Source organism: Podarcis melisellensis (genome assembly GCF_964234715.1).
Source record: "Podarcis melisellensis genome assembly, chromosome: 10".
Lineage (NCBI taxonomy): Eukaryota > Metazoa > Chordata > Lepidosauria > Squamata > Lacertidae > Podarcis > Podarcis melisellensis.
This window is the reverse complement of record NC_138542.1, coordinates 32,889,943-32,917,471: the sequence shown is the minus strand read 5'-3', so window position 1 is coordinate 32,917,471 and position 27,529 is coordinate 32,889,943. Positions and strand designations below refer to the sequence as shown.

General features: G+C 43.9%; 1 protein-coding gene across 1 annotated transcript in view; it reads right to left on the bottom strand.

Annotated features, from left to right (window-relative positions):
* The window catches only part of TPH2 (tryptophan hydroxylase 2), a 60,505-nt gene that overhangs the window by 21,040 nt on the left and 11,936 nt on the right, over positions 1-27,529 (bottom strand). The window contains exons 5-8 of the mRNA XM_081928142.1: positions 23,866-23,933; positions 18,232-18,428; positions 15,327-15,462; positions 10,590-10,716 (exon numbers count right to left, since the gene is read on the bottom strand). Of these exons, the coding sequence (XP_081784268.1) occupies positions 10,590-10,716; positions 15,327-15,462; positions 18,232-18,428; positions 23,866-23,933 (528 nt within the window). The remainder of the gene's footprint in view (positions 1-10,589; positions 10,717-15,326; positions 15,463-18,231; positions 18,429-23,865; positions 23,934-27,529) is intronic.

Sequence of the window (27,529 nt, the reverse complement as noted above, 5' to 3'; positions counted from 1 at the left end):
GGAAGTGGAAGACAGGAGTGCCTGGCATGCTCTGGTCCATGGGGTCACGAAGAGTCGGACACGACTAAAGGACTAAAATGACTAAATAACAACCGGAAGAAGTTTGATTTTAAGGCACCTGCTCCAGATCATTTCAGTGCTGTGAATACCAAACATTATAGCTTTAGTAAGGTATTCTTTGCTATAAATAAGGATGTTCTGGTGCTGAGTAAGATGATAAAGCAGCTTTCTTTCAGCTCTAAAAATATATACATGAAGTTCTGAGAACAGAACAACAAAGAATGCAGGGTTGTGTTCTGCTTTCATTTATATATGTATAGTTTACTATTATGCAGCTACTAAATGTAAATGAAGATAATATTTGCTCCAAAGGGAACTCAAGACAATGACAAAATTCCTCTTTGGTTCTAGGCAGGGACAGCTGGGTTTATAAAAATTTCATTAAGCCGTTCTTACTAAGAGATCATATCACACCTCCATTAAAATTTTTGAAGATTATATTCCATTATCCATCCCTGGTGCCCTTTAATGCTAAGATGCCAATCCTTCTAAGCTGCATCATCAAATAATTAATTAAGCCATACCCTAGACAAATAGTTAGCTTTTTTCTGGTTATTATGTCCAATTTTCATTCATTCGTTCAGCTACCCAGAGAAACAAAAGCACCCTGCCCAGCATCAAGCAGAGAGAAAGAATCAGGTTGCACAAATTTGATTTGGTTGTTCACAGTGGAAAGTGATTAATACAATTTCCTATAATATACAGCAACACTGAATACTAAGAGGAGTCTATTTTCCACCGAAAAGAAAAATAGCTTTGATTCACATGGCTGAAAAGAACCATAACTGCTTGAATCTTTCTTTGCAGACCCGAATGTTTGAAGTCATACTGCTATACAGGAATTATGAAATTATTTCTTTGGTCTGATCTCTTGTTTCAATTTTACAAGTTTTCAAACATTCACATTATTAACTCAGATGAGACCGCCCACTGACTAAAAGCAGCCACGCTCTCGTCTTAGCATTCTGTCTCTAACAAAGGGGCATAAAAAGTTACTTGCTGGATTAGTCCAAAGACAGCATCCTGCCTTTACAGTAGCCAGCCAAATGCCTATGGGGAACCTTCAAACAGGATCCAAGCACAGCAGGGCGCTCTCTCTCTCTCTCTCTCTCTCTCTCTCTCTCTCTCTCTCTCTCCTGGTATTCAGAGGTGTGCTGCCTCTGGTACTGGAGAAATTAAGCACTGATAGCTTCAAATCCTCCAGGAATGTTCAAATCCTTTTTCAAACCACAACAAGCTGGTGACATTCACCATACCTGGGAGAGAATGGTATAGCTTACCTATGTGCTATGTGAAAAAAGCACTTCGTTTTGTCTTTCGTGATCACTAGATGATCATGAGTTCTAGTATTTCGACTAAAGAAGGAAACATCTCTCTCAGGCTCATCCACACTTCTGCTTCTCCTGTGCCTAGAAAGCCCAGGTCCAATATGTTTCCCACTTGTCCTGTGCTTTATAGGAATGGTTCCAGGCAGTTTTTCATGTGTCCCACCACTTTCCCCAGGAAAACCTGTTCTTTGCTGCTGAATGGGAACAAATCTCATTATCTGCAGAAAAACCAATTGGTGCTTGTTCCGATTCAGTGGTCAACAGTGAGCTTTCCCATAGGGAAGCAGCGGGACAAGTGGAAGTGCAGACAAGCTCTCTCATCACTTTCTCCACACGATGCAAACCTCTCTCATATCCCGTCTTACTTGAAAAGCAACAATCAGTGACCCTGTCAGATTAAGAGGTCTATGGGCAAGGGGACTCTCTTTCCCCACTGTGGGTATCCTTACTTTGCTGTTCATCACCCTGGCTGCTTCATCACTGCCACCTTCTCTCCCCACCCCATTATACTGGGCATCCTAGATGCTCCTTCCTCACTGCCTGGTCCTTCCACTCTTACCCCTCTCCTCCACACCCCCAAGCTGGTAAAGAAAAGCTAGAAGAGGTCCCTTTTAAATAGGTAGGTAGGTAGATAGAGTCAGGTGGGTACCCTGCACCATAAAAACGTCTAGTGCTTGAGGCTCCAGGTGTGCATACCATCGTAATTTCTACAGAGTCCTTCACGGTCAGGTTCTGGGCACTGTGGGAAAATTAAGATGGCAAACATGTCTGGAGCCTTAGCAGCAGGTATTGTGCTATGCAGGGCACCTGCCTGGCTTAATTTTAAAGAAAAGGGATAGTGGAGAAACTGGTGTCTGCCCTGATATACCTGTTTCATTACAATCCCCCTCTGGGTCCACTACTGTGGTCTCCTCTGGCATTTATTTTTTGGGTGGTGGGAAGGTTCAGGCGACTGTGTCCTATGCTCTGAAGTCTAGCCCTAACATAGTCACTCAGCAGAGTCAATCTGGAGAATTCCAAAAAGTGGCAGGTTTTTAAATCCTGGAGAACAAACACATGCCAGCCTTCAAAGCAAGAGTGGGCTGCTTCCAATTACACCTCTTTGCAAAGTCGTTGTTTCCTCTTCCTTTTTAAGTACGGCCATCCATTTTATACCTTTAAAACAGGTAAGAAATGCCGCATATTCATGTACAAATTGCCAGCCCCACTTTGGTTCAAAGAATTTATCCTGGTTTCTTTTTGACTACTTAAGCTAATCTGTTCTGGGGTTTTCTCCAACCTTCCAGAGCCGATTTGGGGACTTGGGGAAGAGGAAAGGAAAAAGAAGTTATGTTGCACAGCCAAAAGTCCTTGTGCTAGCAGAAGTACTTTGTTGGATACCGTCCATGGTAATTATAAACTCAGAATGGCTGCGAACCAATACATTTTTGGTAGTTCAATGCAGAACAGTAGTTAATCTTTCATCTGGTCTTTTTCTTTTTTAAAGAGCTTGATTGTGTTAATGAGGGTCACTCTTTCACTCACACGTATTTCCTTGCTAGTTTGATATCTACTCCATATGCAACAATAGAAAACAAGCAAATGAAAACAAGGCGAAATGTTCCTACAAGAGCTGGATGCTAGGGGTATGACCTTAGTTACTCAACTAATTACTTCAGTTACTCCTGACGACTGAAGAACTCATCAAGCTCATTTTAAGAGCTTTTCTTCTTCTTTCCTCCCCTCCTCTCGCAGCCGCACTCCGACAGATCACAGATTCACAGCATGAGCGATTGAACTTCAACCGAGGGCTGTGATTGCCGATTCGGCAATTTCTTAATGATGATGATGCTTCCCCCTGAAAACAGCAGACATAATGAGCATGCAAATGCTTTGTCAGGCTCACATTATTCTCTTATTAACTCGAATATCAAGATCTATTGCGTTTTTGTGCCTGAAAGTTGACATGCAGGCTAATGCTCATTATAGGGGGCCCTCGGAAAACATCGCCATAAAACATCAAGAAAATGCGTGCTGAATACTGCTAAACTTCTGGGTAGCTTTCGTGTCTTTCCCCCCTGCACATCTCTCCAGTTTCGTGACTGGTGAAAGCCACTTTCTATTAGTGCAAGTGCGGTTTTAAACTATAAATAATATCACCCAGAGCTTTTAACAACTAAATGATCAAACCGTTTCTTTTGCATAACTGTAATTCCCAAACCTTGGCTGTGATAAGATGAGGGGAGCTAGATTCCAGCAACATCTGGAGGACCTCAGATTTCCCAGCCCTGGTTTCAAAAAAACCTATTATTCAATAGCTGGATATCAGTACTGGCAGATTTACATGGTTGGTGTCAAGGTTAATGAGATAAAGTTATGTGAAGTATTTTAAGCGTACAAAGTGCTATATAAATGCTAAGTAAGTCTACAGAATTCTGATTCACTTGACCTGGCATCTGCAGTCACTTGTGATCTGAGAAATGTTGCAGTGCCCTAGATGTTGCTTTCTGCTCTCATCTACCTGGAACTCTGAAGAATATAAATTGAGACATGCTCATCATAATGAATACATCACGCCTGCCCGGCTCCAAGTTCCAGGACTTTACACAGACTTTACAAATGATGTCTAGTTTCCATGTGCGTGGTGGACTCCTACCAATTCAAATACCGCAGTCATTACTGAGAGGAGAGTATTTTGACATCAAGACTATGGCTACATAGCAGAGGAAATTGCATTGCTACAGAATAGGGAGGTTTGCCAGTCTTGGCTGTTCAACAAATACCAATTATGTTGCCCAAATTGCAACTGGCTTGCAAATAGTGGGTTCTTTAAAAACAGATCCACTGTTGATATCTGTTCAACCTAGCCTTGAATTATCGGTCTTTTGCTGGTGAAAGGAAGCAGATGCTCTTGTGCTTTAAAGACGAAAAGAGGGGCACACTGTTGTCAGGCCAAAGATCACACCCTGATACACATTTCTGAATTACATACGCTGGGCTTACATATGCCAGAAACTTCCACTTCAAAACAGGGAACTGAAAACATTACAGATTTAGGGTTTACATCCACTTCTGAAAAGCCACAACAGGCACTGTAGTATAAACCCATTGCCACACACACACACCCAGACAAACATGTTAGTGTAACTGAGAACATTTACTGCCACCTGGGGTGAAAGGCCAGGGACAGGTAATTTGCCAGCAGGTAGACTGAGTCAGAAATGGCAGTGAGCAGGATCAGAACTACTTCACACTCTTGATCTCCTAGTCATCTTTTCCCTGGTGGGCAACCCTTTCTCAGCTGCTAAAATCTTCACTCCCCTGCAATTGCCATGATTATTGACTCCATGCTGTTGAGTTTAATAGAAGGGGGGGTCATTTCCATCAGAATTGAGGGAAGGTGTAAAATGTTCCTCTCCCTACAATCCCACTTGACTGGGGAATAGCAGAGAGCACTTCCTGTTTTAAGCACTCTGCAGCAAAAGGCATGTTTTGGGTGGTGGTGTTGTGATTGATTGATTGATTGATTGATTGATTGATATTTCATAAAATTTACATACTACTAGATGGTAGGAAAACCTCAAAGTGGTTTACAAAGAAGAAGAAGATCACTAAAAGATTTGTAACCGTCATTTAAAATGCCAGTGCTTGGATGCAGTGGCAGAATGGATAAGGGAAAACAAGCTGAGCTTGAATCCTGGCAAAGATGGAGGCGTTGTGGGTGAGGGGCTCCCGGGCTGGATAATTTGGCCTACCCTGGACAGGGTTGCACTCTCCCTGAAGGAGCAGGCTCACAGTCTGGAAGTGCTTCTGAACTCAGCTCTGTCCCTGGAGAAGGCCCAGATAGCTTCAATAGCTAGAGGAGCCTTTTACTAGCTGCTACTAGCAAAAGCTATGGCCGTTCCTGGGCAGGAAAAGCTTGGCCACAGTAGTCTATGCATTGCTTCATTCAAGGCTGGATTGCTGCAATGGGGCTTCCTGTGTGGGGCTTCCTTTGGGCTTGATCCGGAAGCTGTTGTTAGTTCAGGATGCTGTGGTACGACTGCGGACAGGAGTCTTGTCAGCAAAGACGTGCACTGGTTGCCAATTTGCTACCAGGTGAACTTCAAGGTGTTGTTATTAGTATATGAAGCCCTTAACAACTAGGGACCCAGACTGATTTACACCATAAACTGGCGTGGAACTGGCACTATTACAGGTGCCACATAATACTTGTTCTCCACAGGTGAGAAATTGATCTTTAAGTGTAGCAGCACCTGGACTTTAGAGCTCTGTGCAGGTGTCTTCCCTGTACTCTTTTTTTTTTGCTCAGAACATTTTTGCTCAGGCAAGCCTAGTGAAATGTTGACAAGTGTTTTAATCTGTTTTTTAGTTTATCGCTGGTTTTAATAATTCTTAAATAATTAAGTTGCTTTTCACTGATGATTCCATTCCTTTTGTAAACCTCCTTTTGAGGTTGGCTATATATAGATATATGACATTTAAAATCATTCATATTAATAAATATGAACTTTATAAGCATTTTTTTTAAACCCTCAATTTCTCCCAGCTTCAGGAGCAATTAATATCTCCAGATTTCTGTACACAGTGCAGTGGCAAAAGAGCAAAAGTTGTTTGGTTTTCATTCCTCAGCAGTAGATTAAAATATCACAATAAATGTTACCAAGAAAGAGAAGACTGTAGTTTTTAGCACTTTAAAGACAGAGGTTGAAAAGCTACTTTAAAGATTGGGAGGGGGGCTTGAAAGAGTGTAATGAAACCAATTAGTTCCTGACAGCAATTCCTTAATTGGACAGATATTCAGATAGTTTTGTAACAGAAAAAGCCACAGAAGGCTTGCATACCAAATACTAACATCTTCATTTCCAGAGTAATGGGCACTGATACATTTACCCAAATAGTGTAGGCCAACCAAAAAAGGATAAAGATAGAACATGGATGTCAGGGTTTCTGGGAGAGAGGAGGAGATGACAGAGGAGACGGAGAGCGAGTGGGAGGAGGGGCAGAAGGATGAGGAAGAAGATGACGGAATTCTGAGGGAATCCACGAGTCTGAGCAGCGAGTCAGAGGATTCTCAAAAGGGGGTTACCTTAATCAAGCAAAGGGGAGGAGAAGGGAGAAGCGGAGAGGAGCCCAGTGGAAGACAGAGGAAGCAAGAGACGTCTCAGCCGGAACGGAGTAAAGGGGGTGGAGTCGTCAGCCTCTCGGAGGGAGCAGGATTAGGAGAGAACAGAGAGAGGGGGTTGGAGCAGGGTGTTCAGCCGGAAAGGGTGGAGAGCAGAGCAGGGGGTGGTGTAGCGGTCGAAAGAAAGGTCAGCAGCAACGTACGCGCGCCAAGTTCAAGCGTAGAGGCGCGCGGAAGTGGAGAGAGCTCAGGGGAGGAGCCCGGCCCTAAAGCCAGAAAGAGGGGGGAAGAGGCGGCAGAGGATTCAGCCTCAGGCGAGTCACGGAGAGAGGGAACCCAGGGGGGCAGGAAGACCCTGCGGAAAAGAAAGGAGAGGAAGAGGTGGTCTAGAGCCAGGCTATTAAGTTGGTGCGGAAGAGGGGAGGAGTCAGAGGGGACTTCAGCGGTCTAACGTGGCAGACGTACGGCCACAATGCTGAACTGTATGAGAAGCAGAAATCTTCAATAAACTTTTCCTGTAAATAAGCTGCAACGGAGTGAGGTCTCTTGTGAGCTGGGGCCAGATCTGGGTGGCCGTGACAATACCAATCACTAAACAACCATCTTGTGAACTGTGGCAGTACACAGCAGACACTCATTTCCCCAAAATTATAAATACAATTGTACCTTGGTTGTCAAATGCCTTGCGACTCAAATGTTTCTTTAGAACCTGAACATCTGGCGCTGCTTCTGCAACTTCCGATTGTGTGCAGGAAGCTCCTGCAGCCAATCAGAAGCCGTGCCTTGGTTTCTGAATGTTTTCGGAAGTCAAACAGACTTCTGGAACGGATTCCGTTTGAGAACCAAAGTATAACTGTACTGGGTGTTTCTGACACCTCATGACTCTGTGGGGCATATCCAGGCACATATATAGATTCTTCATTGCAAGAAAACACCAGTTATTTCTCAGCTCACTGAAGAAAACACTATGAAACATTTGCATGAGTGGAGTTGTGCATGTTCATCCAAGCTGCTAATTTTTGTCATGGTGTAAACAGAAAGTTCACACATCCAAATATCTAGTTTTTTGCTTGGGATAGACACAGTCCTTGCACATTAGCCACTTGTTTCCTGCATTGTTACACACTTTCAGAAATATTTCTGATTCCTCCTACCATGGTTTTTAAATCCCTTTTCTAAAACTACCTGGGAAGTAGCACTGGAGTTTTCTTTCAATATTTATAGTCTATCCAAACCCTCCATTTATATATAACATTTTCTAGCAGCCAATGCCATAAATTCAGCACTTAAAGGAATACTAGGGCTTTTGTCTTTATGTGAATCTCTGCAAAAAACAACAACAACCCAGTTTTGAAGGAGGGAGCTGCTTCTTTCCTGGTTCAGATGTTCCTTGTATAGAGCTCTGATCAGACATGGAGCTCCACACATGCAAGGCCTTTCCTTGTTCCTCATGCATGCAAATTAATAATAATAATAATAATAATAATAATAATAATAATAATAATAATAATAATAATTTATTATTTGTACCCTGCCCATCTGGCTGGGTTTCCCCAGCCACTCTGGGTGGCTTCCATGGAAACCAAAAATACGCTAAAATATCACACATTAAAAACTTCCCTGAACAGGGCTGCCTTAAGATGTCTTCTGAATGTCAGGTAGTTATTTATCTCTTTGACATCTGATGGGAGGGCGTTCCACAGGGCGGGCGCCACTACCGAGAAGGCCCTCTGCCTGGTTCCCTGTAGCTTTGCTTCTCTCAATGAGGGAACCGCCAGAAGGCCCTCGGCGCTGGACCTCAGCGTCCAGGCAGAACGATGGGGCTGGAGACGCTCCTTCAGGTATACTGGGCCGAGGCCGTTTAGAGCTTTAAAGGTCAACACCAGCACTTTGAATTGTGCTCGGAAACGTACTGGGAGCCAATGTAGGTCTTTGAAGACCGGTGTTATGTGGTCTCGGCGGCCGCCCCCAGTCACCAGTCTAGCTGCCACATTCTGGATTAGTTGTAGTTTCCAAGTCACCTTCAAAGGTAGCCCCACGTAGAGCACATTGCAGTAGTCCAAGCGGGAGATAACTAGAGCATGCACCACTCTGGCGAGACAGTCCACGGGCAAGAAGGGTCTCAGCCTGCGTACCAGGTGGAGTTGGTAGACAGCTGCCCTGGATACAGAATTGACCTGCGCCTCCATGGACAGCTGTGAATCCAAAATGACTCCCAGGCTGCGCACCTGGTCCTTCAGGGGCACAGTTACCCTATTCAGGACCAGGGAGTCCTCCACACCAGCCCGCCCCCTGTCCCCCCAAAAAAGTACTTCTGTCTTGTCAGGATTCAACTTCAATCCTTCAATGCAAAGATCTTTCAATGCAAAGATCGCTTACTATTTGATTGTGGCCCAACATGGGCGCAGGCAACCTGGGGGTGCAAATTGTTCCTCTCCTGCGCAGCCCCCTGATGTCATTATTGAACTGGATATCTGCACAGGAGGCTGGGAACTACCTGTGAGATTCAAAACCCTGTCAAACCAATTGTGTGCTGGTTTTGGTGGTGGGAATTGTGGGGTGGTTCTGGTTGGCTGGTGAGCTGGCTGGCTTCAACCAGGTCTGCCGAATCTCTTTTAAATCAGCAGTGTGTGGCTTGGTCAGCACAGTCAGCATAGGGTCTCCACCCTCCTCTCTATAATTTTGCCTTTACCTGGGGTGGGCAGGCAGGATGTGCTTAAGACCTTGTTATGGGGCTATTTGGGGCAAGAGAGGAGTTCTCTGGCAGACAAAACTAGGCCTGTCTGGAGGTTTTGCTTACCTAGTAGCAACTGTTACAACTTGCTGGCGAAAAGGGGGGGGCATTGGGTTGGATCCTAAGTCCAGAAAAAGGGTGTGTGTAAGAGACCCCTCATCACTCCAGTCAAAGTATCAGACACCCTGGTAAAGGGGTCCAGGAGAAAGTTTCTGTCTGAAGGCCCAGGTGAGGGTTTATGGGCCACAGAACTTCCCAATGGTGTCCTGGAAGGATTGCCCAGAATCGACTCTCATTGTAAAGTGATCCTTAAATCCAGAACTGACCCTGAAGGATTAATCTACCAGCAAATGGTCAGGTTGATTCAGGATTTTTCCAGGATTTTTCCAGGCCTTCCCTTCTCTGTTTTGGACCCATACCCAATGCCTACGCCAAAGCCTACTAACATCTGTTATAAACAAAGCTGTGGCTGTTTCGATCCCAATATGCTATCCTGTTCTCATTCCACCCATCATTTCACAATTAGCTTGCTTTTCACCCATCTCCCCCATGTGGTATTGATGATAATAATAATAATAATCCTTTACGGTGATCTTTTCTAAAGGGGACATGGCTGGTGCTGTGGTTTAAACCACTGTGCCGCTTGGACTTGCTGATTGGAAGGCCCCACGATGGGTTGAGCTCCCGTTGTTCAGTCCCAGCTTCTGCCAACCTAGCAATTCGAAAGCACGTCAAAGTGCAAATTGATAAATAGGTACCACTCTGGCAGGAAGATAAACAGCATTTCTGTGCGCTGATCTTGTTTCAGTGTTCCGTTGCGCCAGAAGCGGCTTAGTCATGCTGGCCTGGCCACATGACCCGGAAAAACCGTCTGCAGAAGCGGACAAACGCTGGCTCCCTCGGCCTATAAAGCGAGATCAGCTCCACAACCCCAGAGTCGTTCATGACTGGACTTAACTGTCAGGGGTCCCTTTACCTTTACCTTTACCTTTTCTAAAAGCACACTGAGACAAATAACACAGTGTAATGAGTGCAAACATTGTCCCAAATCTTTATATTCTACAGCTACAAACCATTTCTGTATTTCAGAGATGTTAGGCGAAAGAAAGAAAGAGGGGGAAGTGTTATAATCAATGTTCTCTCATTGCACCACTGCCTTCAATCACACAACCACACACAGCTGCCAGGTCTTTCTGGGCCACTGAGGCATGCATACCTCAGCCACAAACCAGTCAGAGGAGGTGTTGCCAAAGAAAGTGGGTGAGTTGTTTTGTCATCACACTGAGAAACACTTCACTTTAGTAAACTTGACAGATTCTGAAGAATCAAGCAAAACTCACACTTTTAAAACTTAGTGACTCACAGTTGCAAGTTTTTGGACATCCTCATCAGAAGATCCCAGGGAGGCCAGTCCAATCTCTTGGGAAAACTGGGCAAATTTAGGGTCAGCGAGAAGAGGCACGTGCCCCAGAAGTTCATGGCATGTATCCCTGCAAGGGAATTAAAATGCAAAGTTAGTAGGAGTATAAAAGCATCACTGGACTCAGAGAACTGATGCATGCAAACCTCTTAGCCAAACCTGAAGCAGTTCAGTGGGCTTAAAAAAAAATATGAATCTTGCTGTCATAAGTATTAAAAGGTTTATTTACAAAAATAAAACTTTGACGGTAACTGGAGAATACTGTGGGGGTTTTTAAACTTCCCATGCAGACTCGCATTAAAGTATTTTTGGTCCAAATTTGACACTGTAAAGCAGCGCTAAAAAAAACCCCAATGTGTATTTATTTTTGTGTTTTGCATGTTGTTAGTTGCTTTGAGCAACATCTTCAAGGAGGGAAAAAGCAAGTTTGCATAATTTTTTTTTGTACAAATAAAGAGAGCCCACTGCCTCTGTTTTCAGGCAAAACAATACTTGGAATATGTATTCCTATTTTTTTTATGCTATGCTCTGTTCCCCCATTATATTCCTGATACTGCCCATCAAAAGAGCACAGCACATGCCTGAGTTATTCATGCCAGCCCATCCACTATTGTTCACTGAATCACAGACATGCACACCAGGAATATGCTATGCATGAGCAGGACAATAGGAAGCAAGCAGGAGTTTCCCAGTTTGTCTGTTTTTCGTATTCATATGTCTTGGACAATATGGAAACAGACATCATGGGGATTGTGAATGGAGCCGAAGTCTTAAAGGCTCAGCATTCATTTTCAACTCAGAGCTGTCACCTTGTGCTTCCTGTGAAAGGCTCGTCTGTTGGGAATAGGGCCACTTTGTTACCAGGTGAACAATAATCCAAATTCTCCTGCAGGCGACAAGTTCATGTGTCAAGTTTCACATTACAATGCCCCCTTTTCACCCAATGCCAAGCATTTCTCTAAAGAATATGTGAGAACACTCTTGAGTGGAACATGAGTGCCTCAATTGATTTCGGAACTTGACTTCCTGCCGTAACCTTTCTTTACAGGTGCAGCAGTCTCAATGGCAGAACAATTTATTTATTTTTACTTTTTTATGGAACAAACATCCAGCTAAGTCATAAAGTAGACCTACTGAAATTAATAGATAGAAGCCCATTGACTTCAATAGATCTACTCTGAGTATGGCCAACACTGGTTTAGCAACCATGCTTTGCTGCAAGTTCAGTGTTGGGCTTTGCCAGGAAAGGGTTTTCAACCAGTGGGGCTGAAAGAGACCTTTCTAAATGAGACCCTCTAAGATCTGCATGACTTGGGCAGGTCTTTCACTGGCAGAAATACAAATGAGAACCTCTTGGGAAACACCCCCAAAATAACCTAGCAAGTACTGAGCATGCTCAGTAGCCACAAAACACTGAGTGTTTGTTTGGAGCAGGTAAGTGTGGAATGGAGTGCCCTGAAAGGCATGGCTGGCTGGAACACTGAACAGGAACAGTCACACGGAAACATTTTATTACAGGTCCAGGTGCTTTCCCCCCCCCCTTTTTTTTTTTGTAAATGTGAACTCTGAAGGTCACATCAGTTTGCATTTCTTAGTGTGGAAAGTATTGATCTGATGTTTAGAGATATTTCCTATTCTACTTAATTTAGAATAGTTCTGGAAGCTTCTCTGTGTGAAAGAAACAAGCAGAAGGTTCGTGATGTTTGGGTTATTCCTTCAGAGAAGCTGAGTACAGCTGGTTTAAACTGGTTCTGTTATCTCTTTCCAGTGGTTTTTTTTCTGGGGGGACGACGCAGGGGTACGCATACCCCTAAACATTTTGTGAATCTAAGTTTGGCCTCATTGAAGGGCAGTATTTCAATATGAGTAGGAAAATGAGAGTCCCCCTAAACTTTTCTATATATATATTAAAAAGCACTGTCTCTTTCAGTCAAGGTCATGCTGGCTATAATAGGCCAGAAGGCACCTGAGTTCCACTCTCTCTTTCTGTCTCTTTTTCCATCTGATGTGGTGTTCTGTATTTAGTGTTAAGGTTTAGACTTATTATAAGTTATTGTAAGTCTAAGTTAAGTCTGCCGCAACTGGATTTCTTATGGACAGTGCCAATCCTGAATGTATTGAATTTGTGACCATTATGCTCATTTGCCTATAGTAGCAGTAAAGCTCTGCTGGATGAAATATAATTGCCTCTGATCTATATTGTGGGAATCCTGCAACATGTTTAAGTTTTTACTCTGCTAACTATACATCAGAGTTCTGCTCTGGATCAATATTGAGTAGTTTCTAGGTTAGCAAAAAACAAAAAACAAAGTCAAGCTACCATTTGTTGCTAGCATGAAAATATCCTAGAGCAAAGCAGTATGAGACTTTGAAATAATCCATATCCTAATATACACATGATCAATCCCGGATGCAGGAGATGATGGCCATGGTGCGCTGATTACCTGTGAAGTCCTTTCTCCGTGGACACTTGGTGGTCTTTGACATCATCTCCGTGCTCTGGGATTGCTCATGTGTCTATTAGGATATGGATTGTTTCACAACATCATACTGTTTAGGGCACTTACCGATGGCTGCTCTAAATCCATCATGGCTTTGGGGATCATACCAAACGTGATATCACAGAAATAACACCAATGCCAGTGCTCACTGGTGCAAGTCAAAAGACATTACAATAAAAAAGAAATAAAATAATTCAGTGCCAAAAACAGCAGATATTTCAACAAAGAGCCATCAATATTAATAGAATTCCCTTTGGGCTTATTTTCTCTATTTAAAAAAAAGGTGGGAAAATAGAACGAAAGAATATTGAAACGCCAGCGAGAAAACAATGAACATGTAGAGCAGGCATAGGCAAACTCCAGCCCTCTGGATAATTTGGGACTACAATTCCCATCATCCCTGACCACTGGTCCTGTTAGCTAGGGATGATGGGAATTGTAGTCCCAAACATCTGGAGGGTCGGAATTTGCCTATGCCTGATGTAGAGAATAAACAAAAAGCTGTGGGCATAAGCTGAAACAATGATTGCAGAAGAACAGAGGGAGCAGCTCAGTTTCCATCCCAGGTAGATTGTACATGATGATGAGTACTCAGGACTGGCACCAGATGTGGAGGCCCATTTTTCTGGTTTTCTTTTCCAAGTGACACTCATTATTCTGTGACTATTGAGCATGCTCAATCCTCATTGAGCTAAGGGTTTGCTTGCTTGCTTGCTTGCTTGCCCGATTCAGGGCTTTTTAAAAAAATAATAATTCTGCTGCTGCAGACTTTAGAGTTCCCTTGAGCATACTGGTACTGCCATCTTATTTCTCAGGGTCTCCCGTCTCACTCCATACCTGTTGGCTCTCACTATCTGAGTTTGCTAATAGAAGGCACTACAACAGAACCCCTTTGGTCACATCCACACTATATATTTGAAGCGCATTTATACCACGCCCCAAAGAATCCTGGGAACTCTAGTTTGCCCCTCAACAAAATGCAGTTCTCAGGACTGGGTGGAGTGGGGGGGGTTGAAGCCGTCTGAATGTTCATCACTGCCAGTCTTAAATACCAGGATTTGGTTTCAGGAAAGACTTGGCAGAGATTAATTGATCTAGAAATCCCTCGGAAGAGGTTGAAACTAGAATATTGGCTGCAAATGTGAGACTGGGGTTCATGTAAGTCTCTAGATGGATTTCTGTTCAGAGAAGGTGCCCTCCAGCAGTGGGGTTAGAATTAACACAGAGAGAGTGACGCTCTTGAGGTGCTTGCTGTTACACAGATAAAAGCCAGATGACAACAAGCTCAAGCAACAAGGAATCATCTTGTTTAATAACTGATTGGCCTTCACAGCAGTCCTGAGCATTTGCTACAGAGAAAGAGGAAGCTGAGCGCTTTCAAAAACCCTTTATGCTCTGTGAATGTCCTGCATCCCTGGAGCCTGAGCACACCGTTTGCTGCTTTGCACCTTTCCTCCTTTTGGTTAGATACAGGAAAGACACCATGGTGTAAAGGACAGGGGTCTGCTGATTGAACCTTTTCCTTCCCCAGGACAATGAGGATATTTTCTCTCCCCTCCTATATGAGAGTCCTTGGGATGTCAGGTGAGTTTCATGGAAGTTGCTTCTCTGTCATTACACACACCATTAACAGTGGCGGACGCAGAAGCAGCTGGGCCTTGCCCTGGAGAAAAGAGGCAGGTATTGTGCAAACGTACATGATTTTGGCAGGGTGTGCTGTAGCTGGTCCAGAAGCATGAAACAGTTCAAAGAGGCAGAACCACAGGCTTGAAATTAAATGGGATTTGTGGAACTGTGCAACATCTCTAACTGAAGAAGCCAAGTAGTGTTGTTACATTTTTTGTCATGTCACCTTTCCTTTCCTCCAAGGGGATCGGGGCTGCTTAAGTGGTTTTCCTCTCCTCCCCATTTTATTCTCATCCCAACCCTGTGAGGCAGGTTAAGCAGAGAGACAGGAACTTGCCCAAAGACACCCTATGGTCTTCATGGCCGGGTAACTCAGTGGGTAACCTTGGAACAGTCACTTTCTCCCAGCCTAACCTACCTCACAGGGCTGTTATGAGAATAAAAAGTTGAGGGGAGGTAGAGAAGAGAACCATGCACCTCATCATCACCTGCTTGGAGGAAACATGGAAAAAATAAATGTAATAAATGCTAAGTTATGAGAAATTATACTCACGGTTCTGGAGTGTAGAGAGGATCAGAGCCATGGCGTATGTACTGAGTACAGTGGAAAACTCGATAGGCAAGGCCAGCTAAGAAATCACGAGGCGACAAATATCCAGCAACTGGTCTGACTGTGAATCCAGACCTTTCTGAAGTGGTAGAAAAACCAAAATTATCTGAGTATATGTGTTAATCAACAGAAAACACAAACTATTCCATATTTTTCCTACAGAATCAAACGTCGTTTGTACCAGCTCGACATTCCTTAAGAAAATAAAATGTATGAATTGATGCAGATCATTTAGCTGAGGGAAAAACACCAAGGTTACAATGTGCCAATATCACTAATCACCTTCCTGTTTTATCTACAGCAGCAGATTAAAAAGGGGAGGGATTCAGGGCCACTTTATACATTATACAGGTTTGAACAAAGCATTTTATCTTTAGTATCCTCATAAAATTGTCAACATTAAGGGGGAGCAAATACATGCTGCCAGCTGTGGGTATCATGCAGGTAGTATATGCAAAAATTATCTGAACGGCAAGCAATTTCGTGCTGGGTGGATACTTGGTGCAAACACTGATTTACCTCTATGTGTAATAGCCTCAGATCTTTCATGAAATCTGATGGCACATTATTCATTTGGAAATCATCGGCAAACATTTCTGTAACAGCAAAGAACCCTGTGGCATCTTAAAGGCTGACGATGTTATTATGGCATGAGCTTTTATGGACCAAAGGCACAAAGTGTTATCCTGAGTGATGATGTGGGGTTGACTGTAAACACTGAGGTCGAAAAGAAAGGAAATGCCGAAAAGGTCAGATGGGGGAAGTTTACCTTATTATCTGTCTATCATTTCATTCCATTTATGAAGAGCTTCCTATAAAATTATCTCAAATCAATTTAACCATCAAAACAAATTTCATACAACTAACAACCCCAGATCCAATACAGGTTGGGATTAAAAAATCTCCACTCAAAAGGCTTGTTGAAAAAAAAGGAATGTCTTCAGCTGACACCCCTCCAAAACTTATGCTCACTTATGAACAGGCTGGTTCTTTCTCAAGCTCTTTCTCATCTCATTAGTTACTGTTTAGAATTAAATGAGCTAAGCTTAGTCCTCTTCAGAAAAAAATTGTGACTGTTGTCTTTGGCTGAGAGCACACATTTGAACCTTGGAGTGTTTTTCTACCTTCAAGCAAAGGGAAAAAAAGGAACTGTGTTTCAGCGCTCTTCCTCAGGGATCCAGAGAACAATGCAGGATGCACCTTTGAAAGATGCAACCCAGCTCAAAGAGCAGTCAGCCAATTAATGTTAAGTGCTAGTAGCCATAAAGTCAGAATAAAGGAAGGAATGGGAGCTGGGGCAGGTTAGCTTTTCAAGCCATGCACAGTATTTTATTTTTGATCGGAAAAATCTTTCTCAGGTTCTTAGGACTATATTTTGCTGTGACTTTTCTGCGGTCATAGTGGGAACTTGTTTTGGTGGGGGGGGCAGTCTTTCCCCTGCCCCCGATTTAAACATTTAATATTTGTAAGAAATATCAGCACTCCAAATCACCGGAAAAGGCAGCCCTAATAATAACTCCCTGAAACTCAAAAGAGATCTTCCAGGGCCTGGAACAATGAGAAGACGCAAGCAACCAGGTCAAATTGAACCCAGAGATAAGGGGCAAATAAGTCTGACATCTGCCTCATCTTCTTTGACAAAAACTGTGTCAGCACCAGAGACTTCCCACAGCAATTCCTGCAGATTGCAGCACATGCGACCTCAGTGATGTTTGCCCTGGCTAAAACTAACATGCCCACATTGCATCTCCAGAAGGATAAGGGAAGATTATGGCCTTGGTGGATCATTCGACACAGGCTGTGTCTACAACCCCCCCCCCATTTATTCTACACCTGATATGCTCCCACCAGTGGTCTGGGAAGCAGTGTACATGTGATATTAGCCAAAAGCCATGTCTATCCTTTGGTTTCCTATTAAATACTGTGTGTGGTGATGTGTGATTACCCAAGCCAGTTTCAATCCAAGCGGAGAGAAAGAACAGCTGCAAATAAATCCCCCTTTGACTTGTTTTAAAATGGCTTTTTATGTAGGGTTCTGGGTGCAGTCTTCCTGAGGGGGAAAAATGGGTCCGTTTAATTAGTTCATCCTGCCACCTGTGTGCCTCATGCAGGGTTGCATCAAGGTCACAATGGCTGTGCAGAAATCCACCGAGAAATCCCACATCTGAGAAGGAGGCTGGGAGCAGACCAACTGGTGCACCTTCCAGCCAAGTTCAGAGTTGTCGCTGGAAGTGTGCAAACCTCCAGCTCAGTTATGACTTCAGGAAAGTCAGCTGGGAACATCTGGCGACAGGCCCATTTTGGAGGACAAGCTTGACCCCACCACCTCCAGCTGCTTTACAAACATTCAACCAGGCAAACCTTACTACGCAGGACATATGGAGTCCCCATCTTGAAAATACAAAATGTAGTGAATAAGGAGGCATTTTTCATATTCCATATAAGACTGTTAGTGCACTGGTTTGTTCCAAACACAGAGCTGACTGCTTTGCTTTGTATTCAGATGGTTTTAGGCATGTAAAGTAAAAAAGACACATGTCATAATAGAGATGTTCTCATGGGATTGGGGGTCAGCCAGGACTTTTGTGCAAAACTCCCTCAACACAGCGAGAATTTTCTCAGCTGTAACAATTCCCCAAAGGAGAGACGGTAGAGATTCCTGATGGGTTTTTTCCCCCTCCCTGCATACAGATTCGTTCCATAACTGCTTATTCAATGCACAGAATTGTCGTGCGAAGAATAAAGGTATAAACAGCTCTCATTACTTGGCCAATTGTGCAACACTTGAAATGCGACACAATTATTTTTACAGCACCCTGTTCTGCTAGGAGCCAGATTTGACCCTTACCTTTAAGAAACATAGAAACATCCTCCAGCTGAGGGACATTATCCTCTCGGTAGCCACAATGCTTGGTCAACAAAGGGAAGTTCTTCAAATACTCTCGACAGGCGTGAGTAGGATACAGTTTGGTCAGCTCCCTGAACACCACTCCCCAAGTTTTTATTTCTTCAGGTGTATAGTCCACTCTAGGGATTGGCTGGCCACTAAGAAAAAAAAATACAAAAGAAAAAGGTTTTGAAAACAATTACCTCTCGGTTATATGCTCCCATCAACCCATCATAAGCCCCTTCCAAATCTCTTTATCTTGCTCTCAAGACTCTCCACAGGCCACAGAACTCACTGCCCTGTGTCTCAGCCTTCCCAGCTGGAGATGACCGTGCTGTGGATGGATGCCATAGCTGTCAACGTTTCCCTTTTTTTAAGGGAAATTCCCTTATTCTGAATAGGATTCTTTGCAAGAAAAGGGAAAAATTGATAGCTATGATGGATGCTTCCATACAACCCAGATGGAGTAACATAGGAGAACCCTGTAGAAAACGAAAAGGGCAATGAATATTACAAGGACATGAATACTACCAGGTAGCTGGCAAGATTCAGGGAGGGAGAAGTGTTATGATCATAGCTGTCAACTTTTCCCTTTTCTTGTGAGGAATCCTATTTGGAATAAGGGAATTTCCCTTAAAAAAAGGATAACATTGACAGCTATGGTTATGATTTGGTTTAGCTGGCTACCTGTATTTTGCTATGCATCTAAACAAACCAATAAAAACTATATTGTTTCCTCAAAGAATCCTGGGAACTGTTCAGGGTGCTGGGAACTGTAGCTCTTGGGGGGGGGGTAAACTATACAGTTCTCCAGATTCTTTGGGGAAGCCGTAACTTAAAGTGGTATAAGCATGGTTTTAGATGCATCGTGTGTTTGTGACCTTAGTCTCCTACCTAGAAAATGACATTTCTCAGAAGGCTATTGTGAATGTGATAACAATCATAAAGCACTTTGAATACTGATAGGCCTGTTGCTGCCTAGACGAACCCTCTACTTTCCCCTCCTTTCAAGACCTTTTCTCAACTCCAGTAAAGCATTCAGTATGTTTCTTAGATGCAGGAACTGATACCAATCCTCACTATAGAAGTTGCTCCAATAATAAGTATCCTCTGCGGAGAAAGAATCATCTGGAATTAATGTGCTTTGAGGCTGCCTATTCAGCCTGGAAATTCTCATTAAGCACAATCGTCTTCCTTTCTTTTCTTCCCACCTTTACTTCTTTCTTTCACTAACAAACAATTACAACAAGGGTTTTGCTTAGCTGGGTGGGGGGCGGATGTTGTTAGCAAGCCGTGGTGGAACTGAATGGATAGTACACAGAAGACGGAAATGAATCATAGAGTTGGGGGTCACAAAACCTAAACTTCTTGCTCAATGCTCTTGTAATCACTGCATCTTTGGAAGATGGCTGCTCAGCAGCTGCTGCAATGCCTCCAGCAAAGGGGAACCCACCAATTGTCTGTTCCATGGCTGATCAATCCTTACCATTAGGAAAGCTCTCCTCATGTTAGTTAGAATCTGCTCCCTGGTAATCTCCCACCCATAGATTATAGTATCCTCTGGAAGAGCAACAGAGACCAAGCCTTCTTCAGTATGGCTGTCCTTCAGAGGTTTGAAGGCATCTCTCATGGCTCTTTCCCCCACCTTTATCTTTTCTTCTCCAGGCTAAACATACCTGGGCCTTTCCATCAAACCTCCTAGGAGTTGACTACTTCCATGCTGCCACTGTTTCTGGGTGGGATTCAATTACATACCGTAAAATTCAGGTCACTCAATTAAAGCTGATTGCGAAGCTGTAAGCAACAAGCCTATTTCCCCCAAACACTGGGCTTTTTGCAATAAAGAAACTGAGAGGGAAAATGCACTGGAAAGTGTGAGAGAACGTGGTGATGCAAACATTGCCCAGCCTTCCCACCAACAAATCAGGGTATGGTCTGAAGCCACATGAAGCTACCACCTTGCTGAACCTAACCAGGTCTTTTTATGGCCAGTCCCTGGATGAGAGCCCTCTGCATGCTACCTTGGGTCTCATGTTGAAAGAAAGATGGGGTACAAATCAAAGATGATAAATACATTCAACGCACAGGTTCTTGCTATCATTATAAATTCATCCAAGAAACCATTAAGGACAGTCAAAGAAGACATACTGTCCTCTAGAAATGACCAGTCACTGATGCTGATTGCATCTTATGCAGCAAGCAGAATTTCACGGCCAAAGCAACCTCAGAAATACAGTCTGGGTAAATAACAATAGCTGCCAACCGTAGGCGTCCCCTACTCAGAAGCTGGGGGAGTCATGGCTCATTTGCATGCATTAATTAAGCTGAATTGCATACACATTTAAACATTTCCCCATTTTCTTACACCAGCACAGCAGGGTAGAAGTGGGGGGGGGGGCAGGGAATGGTTCAGGCTGGTTTGAAACTAGTCAAGTACAGCTGAAACTGAGCAGAGATATGCAAAAGGTACTTGCAAAAAGGAACATTTAGGAGATCCATATCCATATAAAATGCTAATAGAACAGCAGTGATCTATCCAGAGAGAAAAACTGCTGCCTCTGCTCACAAGACACAAATGCCCTCCCTCTCCTTACTCTGAATTGATAGTGTGTGTGTGTGTGTGTGTGTGTCTGTCTTTTTATGGGCTTTTAAGCATGCTCTTTTCCTGCCAAGTTTTACTGTTTGCTGAGGGAGAAATAAATGTTTTCATCCCCCCCCACTCCCTCCTTGTGCGCTTAGAGAACTCAAAGAAGTAGGCAGAAACCACAAACGGGGGGGGGGGAGGGGGAAAGGAGAACTTTAAAAAAAGAAAGCATGAAACAGAAAAGTACATCAAATTAGCATGTGCCTTCTCGGGAATGTGAAGAGTTTGGCCCATTATGAGTAAAATGAGAATGTGATTGGAATTAGCTTGACTTGGAAGCTCGCGTGACAAGAAAATTGCAAAAAGCAGCAGGTATTTGTAGGTAGCGCTGAAAATTTACTAACTCCTGGGGATCGTAATGAATTCAAAATGTAGGCTTGATCTGCAAAGACTTTTTTTAAAAAAAGAAAAGAAAAATGCAAGTGTAGCATTTGGAGGTGGTATTATTTGTTATAGGGTAAGCCACTCGTGTAAAGGTGCAATCCAAGGGTAAATTTGCTCTAGCTCAAGCGCTTTAGGATTTTGGTTAGGTTCTAGAGCAGATAGGAGCTTAAATGGAAACCAAGATATAATCCAAAATGTGGAACCAATGCTCTTTTTCTAGAAAAAGAAATGCTGGAATCCACCATGAACACCTCCCTTGTTCTTTTATAATGGCAATGGCACCCACCTGAGAGGTGCCGGAACTCAGTTCTGGTGAGTTCTGGCTGGGAAAAAATCCTTGTGTGGAAACACACACACACCCCAACACACACAAAATTCTGTGAACTGAGTTAAAAGGTAAAGGGTAAAGGGACCCCTGACCATTAGGTCCAGTCATGGCCGACTCTGGTGTTGCGGCGCTCATCTCGCTTTATTGGCCGAGGGAGCCGGCGTACAGCTTCCGAGTCATGTGGCCAGCATGACAAAGCCGCTTATGGCGAACCAGAGCAGCGCACGGAAATGCCGTTTACCTTCCCGCTGGAGCAGTACCTATTTATCTACTTGCACTTTGACATGCTTTCGAACTGCTAGGTTGGCAGGAGCAGGGACTAAGCAATGGGAGCTCACCCCGTCACAGGGATTCGAACCGCCGACCTTCTGATTGGCAAGTTCTAGGCTCTGTGGTTTAACCCACAGCGCCACCCGCGTCCTGCGAACTGAGTTAGCCTGACTCAAAAAGAAAGTGGGGAGGTGAGAGAAGGAGAGAGGAGCAGGCTTGCTCTTGGTAAGGGAAATACATGACCTTTCATGTGGTGGTGGAAGCCATAAACCAGGGGTCAGCAAACTTTTTCAGCAGGGGGTCGGTCCACTGTCCCTCACACCTTGTGGTGGCCGGACTATATTTGGGGGGGGGGAGATGAACGAGTTCCTATGCCCTACAAATAACCCAGAGATGCATTTTAAATAAAAGGACACATTCTACTCATGTAAAAACACACTGATTCATGGACTGTCCACGGGCCGGATTTAGAAGGCGATTGGGCCGGATCCGGTCCCCAGTCCTTAGTTTGCCTACCCGTGCCATAAACCGTTTAATGTGATTGGTGTGTTGAGCTAGCAGCTGAGGTGACAAGGCATGATAGCAGCTCTTCAGAGAGCCCCACAGTGAAGGTGGGGCAAATGGTGCCCTCCCAGCTGTGTTTCGCTCTCCCAGCCCTCTGAATTTATTTCTTTTGATTGTCCTTTTAATTTGTGACATGGCTGACAATGAGAGTGACCATTTAAAGAATGACATCTTGTTTGAGAACAGAAGCAATTTAGGAATAGAAGCCTCTGAAAAATTCAGTGAATAAGGCCTGCTCACTCAGTACTTTCCCACATTCAGGATGGGTTTTTCATGATAGCTACCCTTATGTTTGATGCATTTTTTTACGTTAGTTTAATCTTGGGGGGGGGGGACAAAGACTGTCCTGTTCTAAAGTATGATTTCCAGGTGCTGTGCATTTGCGCTCTCTCTGAAAAGTTGCCCTGTGAACCCACTGTTCAGAAAGCTTTCTTGTGTATTTATCAAGCAATTTCGTACATTTGCAAAAGAAAGTCAACTATGCAGTAAATATTTTATCCAGTTAAGGACTTAATCTCATTGGCTCCAACAAGAAGCTTATGCATATTGTTCTCAGCATCACTCTCTCCAAATCACTGTCTCCAAATGCTCGTCTACAGTTGCATTGCAAGGTGCTCTTGCACTGTTTCTAAACCTGAGTTTTTGAATTGGTGCTGTCAGGTTACAAGATTTAAATTAATTTTTTGAGAAAGCAAGCTGCATACTAGTTTTTAACTTCTTAGTCATACCATAAAGTATTTTGCTTGTTTTACAACTTTTGGTATATCCCCTTGTTCACACTAGGATCCGTAACATCTTTTTTTCTTATGAAATCAAGAAACAAAAATGCTAGTCATTTAATTCCTGGTGTTAACTTTCTGTTAACTTGACCTTTACATAGCCCATTATGTGAGTTGACACACACACTGCATGAAGGGGGAGTGAGCAGGGAGGTCATTGTTGTCCCCCTTTCCCTGGCCCTCACACACCTCTCTCAACCAACCAAGCAAGAAGCATTATGAGAGTTCAAGGGACACATGCCAGCTAGACGAAAATTCTCAAGGAAGGTTCAAAGCAGGAGTGTGGCTTAGGAGGAGTATAGCAAGTAGAGAGAGCCAGACAGAGAGGTTCTCCATTTCTGATATGAACAAATCAATAAATAAAGTGAAGTGTCAAGGAGAAGGCTGTGGTTCAGTGGTAGAGCTCAGCCTTTCCATTCAGTTGAACAATGGCTTGATTTGGTAAAAGTCAACTTCCTATGTTCCACAGCTCAACTCCAAAAAGCCCAGTTTAGATGCTCACCCTACCAATTCAGTTGGGTAAATGGGCCACTCCTCATGGCTGCTGCTTGTTTATCACCCAAGCAGATGGTGTCTTTTTTTCTGAATCAGTAGCAATTTCACAACAAACAAAGTTCTGTACTCACTATTTATAATTCATGGCAACGTCGACAAAATATTTCCTTCTCTGCCGATACACATTGTCCTTAAATCCCTGAAGCAGATAAAAGAAAATGAATGCGTACCAAAGAGAATTAACAGAAGAAGAAAATCAGTAATCAAAGTGGTTTCTAAAATAACGCTTATTAATATAGTAATTCATGCCATCTGTGGAACAGTTAGCAAACACTCCAATCTCTAAGTGGCAAGAGATTCCAGGGGTTCACGTTTCCTTTGGAAATGAAGCACAGCAGAGACTGTGGTGTCTTTATGATATATGGTTTATGTACACATATATAAAACTTGCTTTGTTAATCACCTTTCTTTTGTTCTCCATGATGGCTCTTCATCCAGGTGATTTCCTGAGCATGGGAAAAACTGGTTTGGCCTATATTTTGACACTACTAAATTCAGTGTCTGGCAGCCCATCTTGATACTCCAAGCACTGATTAACTTCTAACACTTAGTAAATGCAGAAATTATTGGTGCCTTGCATGCACAAACTCAAAACAAGATGTACAAGAACAGCCCTTTACTACAACAAAACTTGACTAAGACTATGCACACATCACCAGCTTAAAATGCAGTAATATTGTTCTTTTTCTTATTTCAGATCAAAGCTGGTTTGGAGCGGGGAACACATCAAAATGCAGCACTATACTGTATTTCCTAGTCAGCAATAGGATAGGTATGGATTATGTGTCTGCCTTTATTAGTACTTTGCTCTGTGTGTGAGAGAGAGAGACAGAGAGCCTTGTGGGTGTATTGTTCATAGTCAGTGCACAAGCAGCACACATACAATGTAACATTCCATATATGTAACATTCCATATACCCATGTAGTACCGTATTTAATTGCTTTTTTAAAAAGCAAGTTTTAGAGGTGGCTACCATGAAAACCTGTGGCTCTTTGGTAATCCCCTCTTAAGGGGCTAACATGTGTCCAAATTTCATGCACCTTTGTAAAAATACAAAAGGAGAAGGAGAAGGAGAAGGAGAAGGAGAAGGAGAAGAAGCTATAGCTTCCCAATGCAAGTCATTGGGATTTCTGCAGATTTGCTTTTACCGGATCACAATCCAGATCCAGGGCTCGGGTCAGTTCAAGATTGTCTCGGATCTAAATTGGTGTATCAGGGCCCAAACTGGCTTGTTGGAATAGCAGGGATTTCCTGCTCAGGGCCAGCCCAAGGCAAGTTGAAGCTTGAGGTGAAGGACAATGTAGTCCCCACCCCTCCAGACACAAAATAGGATGGTCACAGGCAAAAGGTGAAAGGGGGTCCTTAGCTATAATCTGTTAAGATACCTCTTGTACCAAAGGTGCAGGACCCCATTTCCAGGCCCGTGCAGAGCTTGTCTGAGGTGGGGAGTCTTGTTAGAATAAAGTTATAAACTAGAAGACAATGACAAAGAAGATGAAGATGAAGAAGAAGAAGAAGAAAGCGGTCAGTACATGGTGGGGGGCCTCTGGCTGGCTTAGCCCTCCAAGGCCCGAGCAAGTGTAGCCGGCTGCCCTCCCTCTCTGCACGGGCCTCCCCAATCCTCATTTACACCTGAGCACTCTAGGACAGAATCTGACTGTACAGTTGTACCTTGGTTCTTGAACAGAATGCATTTTGGGAGGCTGTTCGACTCCCAGAACCATTTGAAAACCAAAGTGTGGCTTCCAATAGGCTGCAGGAAGCTCCAGTTGGAAGCCACAGAAGCTGTGCCGGACATTCGGCTTCCGAAAATTGTTTGCAAACCAGAACACTCACTTCTGGGTTTTGATTGTTTGGAGCCAATTTGTTTGGGACCCAAGGCGTTCAGCTTCCAAGGTACAACTGTACTAGTAGTTAAATATTACTTCAATATTATCATCATCGGCGCAGTACCCCACTGTACTTGAAGGCAGAAAGCTAGCTTCAAAGGGCAGGGCAGGCCATACGGTCCACCTAACTCCAACCTTCCAGCACCTTGCCACCACACAAGAGTAACTGATCTGCTAGTGCAGGGATGGAGAGTCCCCCAGATGTTGTTGGACTCTAACTCCCACCATCCCTAACTATTGGCAGTGCTGGCTGTGGCTGATGGGAGTCATAGTACAACAGCTTCTGGAGGGCTACAAAAAAAATCAAAGTGGAAGGAGTTTGCACTAGGCTTGTAAAAAGCAAGTCAATTTCTGAGTACCCCAAGCTTCCATTAGGCCTGGTGCTGATTTTGGTAATGATGCTCTAAATCATGAAGAGTTGGGATACCTTTGCCAGTCACAGAACAAAATCTATGGCATTTTCTTTCTTTCTTTTAATTCAATAGCCATTGAATTGCCAGAACGGCTTCAGTTTTCCCAGGTTGCGTGTCGAGACCCCGTAACCACCCCCTCAAAGATGAATAAAACACCAGGACACAGAATATTTGGTTAGTGTTATTGGGCAAATATTGGCCACAACTTTATTGGTTACAGAATGTGAGTGGTATTGGCTTAGGCATTGAATAGACCTGACTATATCTGACTCCTGCCCATTGCGCAGGGAGTCCGGTAAGGGTAAACCACCGGAAGGGGGAGCCCCATTGATGCAAACCAACTCGAGCTCCCCCAGGGTTCCCACAGGGGTCGTGGCGTGGCCTAGCCCCGCCCCTGGCTTCGGACAAGATCCACACCTGCTTCGGACAAGATTCCTTTAACAGAATACCCTTAAGCTTGGGGGGACAGGTGATGTCCACACCTCCCCTCCCCATCATAAGGTCACCCAATGCCTAACCGCCACAAGAGCCCAAAGGCTCACCGCCAAATACCCTCAAACCTGCAACCAATCCTTCACGCCCTCTGCAATATCAGTCAACCAGATATCATTTCCCCAATCGGAAAGGTGTACGCCATCATCTCAAAATAGGGCCATCTTGCTGTAAACAATGGTGGGGTGTGCAATCACCCGGCCACCCAGCATGTGCACCTTCTGTGCCACTTCTGTGCACCCTATGATGTGATGATTGAAGTCCGGCAGATAGCCTTGCCAGCTGAGAGCAGAAAGGGCGCCCCAGCTCATGCCTCCACTTAAATGGGTCCTGGCCATACATCCCCAGCCAGCGGATTGGCTGGCTGGTTGATGACAAGGCCAGGATCCTCCGAGCAAAGTGGGACTTTGTCCCCCGCCCCCAGAGGAGAATGGGTGGCCACGTGGCCCACCGCAACTCCTCCCACAGTTAAGTGGAGAAGACTTCCCTTCCTGAAGAGAGAGAGAAAAAAGGCAAGGCAAGAGGTTAATTTCCCCCAGCTTTGGAGTCGTGGCTTTTGGCAGTACGTGGGCCTTGCAGTATGTGTGAAATATGAGCTGAAACAGTGCTGCCGTATTAAAAACAGGGATGAAACACAAGGAACCTGCATGGAGGCTGCATTCCTGCTGAGCCTAAAGGATGCTATGATTTCTACCTCATAATTATCTCCCAGAGTGTGAGCAGCTTTTCAATTGCCTTCTTCTTTCCCCTCCCACACCGCTAGGAATGCTCATTTAATATCTATATTCTTTAAGTGAAATAGCAGTGGGCATGACTTTAAGTACTCGGGTGATTTTGGAGAGCAACACTTATACGCACCATTTAAAAGGGGGGGAAGTAATCTAAAAGGTAAAAAGGGGGAGAAAGCAATGGGATAGTTTGTCATTTTCATTTATTTATT